Genomic DNA, 7,265 nt, shown 5'->3' with positions numbered 1-7,265 from the left:
ACAAACGTTTTTCTCGCGACCTGCAACTAACGATATTAAAATTCTGTTAGTCACAGAACATTGTGAACAAGCATGACAAAACGTTGGTCAATATCGACCAATTCGTTAGTGAAACCAACAACTACCAAAATATAATAACCGAGATTAAGAGAAACCAATACATACCTAAAAAATATTATCTGATTTAAAGTGTCTAGTAGCAAAAAATCAAGGATTAAAAACGTAACATATTATAGGGCAGCAATAAACTCGAATCCACGGTTGATAAGAATAGAACCAATATAATAAAAATAATAATAATAATTAATAATACCATATACGTTCAATCCATCACAACCGTCAGATGATCCAATCCAACGGCTGAGAGAAAACCATAACCTAAACCTTCGTTTCCACTGATTATAAAAGCCTCTTTACAGTCTCCATTATTTCTCAGCACGCATCTCTATCAACCTCCATACATCGGCAGCTGATTATAATTATTATTATCATTCACTAAGGTAGCCTCTAATCCTTTAATAATCTGTCATATGCATTCACGTTGGATCGTTAACCATTAAATCGTTTGTTATAACTTTGATGTATTGATTTTGCTCGTTAATGAAGCGATTGGATGAGTTTTAGCTAGTAGTAATTAGTTTAATTGATTTTGATTGTGTTTTTATGCTGATTTGATTGATACGTATACTAATTTGTTCGTGATTTTATGTATTCATGTTCGATCGTTAAATATAAGTCGTTCTGAGCTGTATTGTACACGATTTATTGTTAATCGTTATAATATATTGATTCTGTGTGTTTCAATCTGTTTTTAGGGCTTATTATTTGCTTAATTCGTTTGTGCGGTTTTGTATGGATTAGATGTTAATTCGTTCGATTGATAGCTGTTAATTAGTTTGTTCTGAGCTTTGATGTATTAATTCTGGTGTTGTAATGTTATCTAGGGTTTATGATTCAAGTTATATGATGTATAATTGTTGTTTAAGCGATTTGATGAGTTTTTTTGCTAGTAGTAATTAGGTTCAATGATTTTGATTTAATAATTGTTTATGATTTATGATTTCAAGCAGATTTTGTACATATTTGATTGCAGACTTGTTTGTTGATTATTTTGTTTGTATGATTATGTGAGCATGTGTGACTGTTAATTCTGATGGTTTATATATTAATTCATCTGTAAATATATGTTTGTGTGTTTGTGTATTTTATCTTAACCTGATTCTGACTTAATAATTGTTTGTAGTTTTGAGTTGTTTGTTATTTGATTGATAAACAGTTATTTGTTCTGATATAATATGTATATAGACTGATTTGTTCATGATTTTTTTTGTTGTAATTTGAGTGAGTTTTATGGAGTCTAAAATAAGGCATAGTATGCTCTGTTTTAACTTACTGAGACAGAGTTAAAAGTGTTCTCATGTTTTGAAAATTTTCATGTTATTTTGATGAAACTGTTTTAAACCAAGTTTTTGTTTAGTATTATAAATATGAGTTGTTAAGTAACATATACTATTTTTTAACCTTGCATAAATAGAGTTACAAATTGTTCTAATGTTTTGAGATGTATATATGCTAGTTGAAACTGTTTGTTTAGGATTATAACTATATATTCTAAGTGAAACTGTTTGTTTAGGATGATAACTATATTTTCAAGTTAATGGCTTGGGATTAACATGATGGTGTTTTTTTCAGTTATGCTTGGGTTATTTTGAGTTTTGAATGATTTTAGTTTGCTCTTGTTTTATTTTGTCTGTAAATGCATTGTTGTTAGTTTTTGTTTAGCTGATTCGATTGAATTTCTATTTGTTTTGTTTTCATGTAAAATGTTTTGCAAACTTTCTTCTATATATGAATGTTATTTGACATAATGATTTAATTTTTATTGGCTGACCATTTTGAAATGCGTAAACTACAGAGATCTTAGAATGGGTAAAGAAAAGACTCACATCAGCATTGTCGTCATTGGACATGTCGACTCCGGCAAGTCGACCACCACCGGGCACTTGATTTACAAGCTTGGCGGTATCGATAAAAGGGTTATCGAGCGTTTTGAGAAAGAAGCTGCTGAGATGAACAAGAGGTCATTCAAGTACGCTTGGGTCCTTGAAAAACTGAAGGCTGAACGTGAACGTGGTATCACCATTGATATCGCTCTGTGGAAGTTTGAAACCACCAAATACTACTGCACGGTTATTGATGCACCTGGTCATCGTGATTTCATCAAAAACATGATCACTGGTACTTCACAGGCTGACTGTGCTGTTCTCATCATTGACTCAACCACTGGTGGTTTTGAAGCTGGTATCTCCAAAGACGGTCAGACCCGTGAACATGCTTTGCTCGCTTTCACCCTTGGTGTGAAACAAATGATCTGCTGTTGTAACAAGGTTTGTTATAAACATTTAAACTTGAAACATATTATTATTTCAAATATCATAAAAGATGTTAATTTATTTTAATTTTTAATTGTTTGTAGATGGATGCACTACTCCTAAGTACTCAAAGGCTAGATACGATGAAATCGTTAAGGAAGTGTCATCCTACTTGAAGAAGGTCGGTTACAACCCCGACAAAATCCCATTTGTGCCCATCTCAGGATTCGAGGGTGACAACATGATCGAAAGGTCAACCAACCTCGACTGGTACAAGGGACCGACTCTTCTTGAAGCTCTTGACCAGATCAACGAGCCAAAACGACCATCTGACAAGCCACTCCGTCTCCCACTTCAAGACGTGTACAAGATCGGTGGTATTGGAACTGTGCCAGTCGGTCGTGTTGAAACCGGTGTGATCAAGCCTGGTATGGTTGTCACCTTCGGTCCGTCTGGGTTGACCACTGAAGTCATGTCTGTCGAGATGCACCATGAAGCTTTACAAGAAGCTCTCCCCGGTGACAACGTTGGGTTCAACGTCAAGAACGTTGCAGTCAAGGATCTGAAACGTGGTTATGTCGCTTCCAACTCAAAGGATGATCCCGCTAAAGGTGCTGCTAGCTTCATATCACAGGTCATCATCATGAACCACCCTGGTCAGATCGGAAACGGGTACGCACCGGTTCTCGATTGCCACACTTCTCACATTGCTGTCAAGTTTTCCGAGCTGTTGACCAAGATTGACCGTCGGTCCGGAAAGGAGTTGGAAAAGGAGCCCAAGTTTTTGAAGAACGGAGACGCGGGTATGGTTAAGATGCTTCCGACCAAGCCTATGGTGGTCGAGACGTTTTCTGAGTACCCTCCGCTTGGTCGGTTTGCTGTTCGTGACATGCGTCAGACTGTTGCTGTTGGAGTTATCAAGAGTGTGGAGAAGAAGGACCCGACCGGTGCTAAGGTGACCAAGGCTGCGGTTAAGAAGGGAGCTAAATGATGGGATGGGAGCTGTTTTATGTTTTATGATGCTTGTTGTATGTTTTGGTACTATTTTTGTTTTTGGATAAGGATTTTTGGTGATTATCGTTTTTGGCGCTTGCATTGCTGTACTCTAGCCTCACTTGTGAGGATTTATGGAGGTATCGAGCGACTTTGTTGCTTGATGACGGCGGTGTAAGTTGTCCAGGAACCAGCTTTTGTTGCTTGGTTATGTTGAAGATATCCTTTTGGTATTATTGTGTTTTATATTTTGGCTTAGAAGTCTGAATTATGTTTGTTAAGCAGATCAATGATGCCGTATGAACACATGGCTTTAGGGCGGCGTGGTTTCGCCTTGCTGGTATGTTTCATGAGGTGCATTTTTGGCCACAATGACTGGTTCTACTTTTACCTGGTCATTACCTTACCTGGCCAAAACCGGTGAAAACACAGGCAAAAACCCAAAATACCTTACCTAACAGTCCTACTACCTTACTTGACTTTGTTGACCGAACCTGGAACTGGTTCCTTATTTGGTATTGGTTTAGAAGATGGGATTTGTGCACCTCTAGTTGTGGTTAAGTTACTTGCCGGATGTTATTGAGGGTTACTATTTCATCTAAAATAACTAGATAATCATGACATATGGCCAAATATCAATCTGAACTTAACTTCTTACAGCATACAATAAATAGCTTAAACTCAAATAGATGAAGCTTAAACTCAAGATAATCACATACTCTTTTAACAGTCATCTTTGAAAGATACTCACATCCTCATGGTGTTATAGAACTTAACAAATTTTTTAAGTAACCTGAACAAGATCCGTTACGAGTAGAACTCTTGTTGAAATATTGTCTGAGAAGGTGAGAATTAGCTCGGGTGGAAGTTCAAGAACTCGAATATGACCTTGTTATTTCAAGATGTTTTTTCATATTATATTCATTCATTATTTTGAGAGAATCATTTTGGATTGAAAACTTGAAATTGTTGAACTTGAATATGACCCATATATATGCGGGCAATAATTATTCGAACACGATACAATAATTATTGGTTTCGTTATTGAAGAAGCGTGTATCGACTTACTTGTATACGATCAACGTTCCTCGGGTACGAGTGTGCTATATCACCGATGGTTTTCTGAGATACGAGTTCTTCCACCTACAAAACGAACAGCACTGTGAGCTTACCCCTCAGAAAGGGACAGAGGGGTCCTCTTTGGGGTAACCCTCCGGTGTTAGAATCAGGTATTGTAGGAGAAGATAATCAGGATGTAAAAATGAGTAAAGGACTTAGAATATATTTTCTTGCCTGCCTCCAACTGTGGAGGTTGTGTGGTATTTATAGTATTAGGGTTTCCAATGATTGGGCTCAGACCCAATTAGGGCCTTTTTGGCCTCCTCCTATTGCTTTGCGCCATGTGTACTTAGGACACCTGGTGCGTTTTTATTGATTTATTCTCTGACCAAGGTATTTCACCTGACCCATGTGCCATCACGTGGTGGCACATGGGCTTTGCTGAGTTGTCCACCCTTCATTGGCAGCTGTCAACATCAGCACATTCTTTATTCCTTAAAAGATACCTTCTGGAAGGTTGCCTGATGAGTACAATCATGGTTGTCCTTATCCTGATTTGGATTAGACTATTGTCTCATTTTGTTGTGTGTTGCTTACGCGCGGCTTTTATGCGCCTATCCCGGGGATGCGCAAGGTCTTCTCTTTATTCTCACAGATGTTTCATGCGCTTGCGCGTATGTGATATGCGCCACGCGCAGATGTTTCATGCGCTTGCGCGTAGGTTTTGGCTTTGTGTCTTCATGACATCCTGATTTCAAGCCTCTTGTCTATATCTTGTGGGTTGACCCGCCCCGCTCGATGTTAAGGCGGGTGCATACCCCTTCAAGCCCCCCAGTCTAATGTGTGTCTTGTCTCGCGTGAGCGAGGTAAGATAGATATTAGACTTAATAGTTTGCTTTTTCAATAGGGCTTGTTTTTTCTTTTTCTTTTCTTGTACGCGCGTTGCGCGAAATTCCATCCCTTTGGTTAAAACTAATCGTCAATGCACGTGGTTGGTTGGTGTTGACATGCATCAGAAATAGAGACGTTATGTGTCAGACATTTCGTGTGCTCGAGGTGCTACAGTGGCCTTTCACGTCTCCTCATGCAGAGTCAGGAACACGTGTCGCGCTTATGTTGGCCTACGCCTGCGAGTGGGGGCGCGTGAGCGTAGATCTGATTATTACTTGTTTCTCTTTCTCTCCCCTGGGCCTATAAAACCAAACCTTTTGAACGGTTTTTTCTTCATCTCCACTGTCATTTTCAGAGCTTTTGCTTATCATTTACATTCCAATTAAGAGCTTTCGTCTTCGTCCCTGAATTCTGTGCTTAAAGTAACCATATTGTTCGATTCGCAATTGTATGTCTGATAACCCAGACACCACAATTTCCCCTAGTAAAGGCCGTGTAAAATCAGTGGTTATGTCTACTTTGAAGAAAACCGGCAAGGGTATTCGGGTTGCCGAGGCTTCGTCAGAGGAGGGGGGAAAGAATAAAACGGCGAAAAGATGAGACGAGATCCCCTGCAAGTTGAAACAGCCTGAGTTTGATAGTCTCATTGCTTCACAGGGTTTTCTCCCTGAGTATGGTTGTCTGCTCCCGGCATCCGGGCAGACGACGGCGGATCCTCCCGCCGGCTATATCTCTTTATATTCTCACTTTTTCACCCGCTGTAATCTTCGTCTTCCGATGACGAGGTTTATAGGTGCGCTCCTCCAGTTTTACGGGATTCATATATCTCAAGTCCATCCCTGTGGATTAGTGCGCATGACTCATTTTGAGTTCATGTGCAAAGCTCAGCGCAAGGAGCCCACCCCTCGGCGCTTTCAATTTTTTTATAAGCCGAAAATCCAAGATTCTTGGTTCTCATTCACACCGCGCAGTCAGAAGGTTAAGTGCTGCACTGTTACCTTCAAAAGCCTTCATGACTGGGCTGAAAAATTCTTTTATATCAAGGCTGGTGTTATTCCCATTCGTATGACCATGCGCGCGATTACTTCCGTGCCCGCGGATGATGACGTTCTTAAGAATCCATCTGGCGCGTGGGTTAAAAAATTAACTGCTGAACCATCCCCCGCTAAGAATATTTGCGAGGAAGCGTTGGTGGGGGTTGGTATGAGCAAGAGGTGGACTGACAGCGAGACTGAGCCTGTCATCCATGTTGATGGCTCAGGTGGGTTGTTTGTTCATTGCATTAATTTTGCGCGAGTATAATTCGTTTTGCTGATATCACTTGTCTTGTTTTATGCAGAAAGCAAGGAATACATCCACGCCGCCTATGACGAGCATACAGAAGGTGGCTCTGTTGCCCTGAACGCTGGGGAAGTTGCTTTCCCTGATCGCTTCGATGATATGTTCATCTCTGTCGACTTAGAATTTTGCTTTGACAGCGATGCGCCTGGTAAGCCCTTGTATTTGTGTTTAGGCCCTTAGAATACCAAATTTGGTTTTAACATTTCTGTTGCGCGTATTGTAAATGCGCTCGCTAATTATGAGTTGGAGCCTGTGGAAGAGGAAAGGGAGGAGGAAGAAGCTGAAGCGCGAAAACTCAAGCGCAAGGCTAAAGGCAAGACCGGCGCAGGGGCCAGTAAAAAACAGAAAAAAGATGATGCCTCTGTTGCCCAGAATCTTCCCCCTACTCAAGTGAAAGGACTTGAGAAAACCAAGGGTTTTACTTCCAAGTTTTCCTCGTCTTCTTTGCCTCAAGGTGTGGGCAGTCCTCCAGTCCACACGAGGTAGGTGCTGCCACCTCATCTCTGCGCGCGGCAGACAAGGGAAGCGGTGCTGCGCCTGCTGTTTCGTCTTCTCCAACAGGTATACTTTGTTTATATTTTGTGGTTTTATGAGCGTGATTCCGATAGA

The 7,265-nt window shown here is 40.3% G+C and overlaps 1 protein-coding gene across 1 annotated transcript; it reads left to right on the top strand.

The window, feature by feature from the left end:
* Window positions 1-429: 429 nt before the first annotated feature.
* LOC143563510 (elongation factor 1-alpha-like) lies at window positions 430-3,620 on the top strand. Its single transcript, XM_077051035.1, has 3 exons — window positions 430-500; window positions 1,916-2,391; window positions 2,477-3,620. Exons 2-3 carry the CDS (start codon window positions 1,926-1,928, stop codon window positions 3,361-3,363), a joined length of 1,353 nt encoding a protein of 450 aa, XP_076907150.1. The 5' UTR covers window positions 430-500; window positions 1,916-1,925; the 3' UTR covers window positions 3,364-3,620.
* Window positions 3,621-7,265: the final 3,645 nt, after the last annotated feature.

The sequence above is a fragment of the Bidens hawaiensis genome, unplaced genomic scaffold (genome assembly GCF_021521415.1).
Source record: "Bidens hawaiensis isolate Kalapana, Puna unplaced genomic scaffold, B.hawaiensis_p1.1 tig00021494_1, whole genome shotgun sequence".
In the NCBI taxonomy this organism is placed as follows: domain Eukaryota; kingdom Viridiplantae; phylum Streptophyta; class Magnoliopsida; order Asterales; family Asteraceae; genus Bidens; species Bidens hawaiensis.
Note: the sequence above shows the minus strand (reverse complement) of the source record. Positions and strands in the feature narration are given on the sequence as shown.

Bases quoted from the DNA above. Each gene is read 5' to 3' on its own strand.
- LOC143563510 (XM_077051035.1), top strand. From the start codon at position 1,926: ATGGGTAAAGAAAAGACTCACATCAGCATTGTCGTCATTGGACATGTC. The intron at 2,392-2,476 runs GTTATAAACATT...AATTGTTTGTAG, and splicing joins CTGCTGTTGTAACAAGGTTT to ATGGATGCACTACTCCTAAG.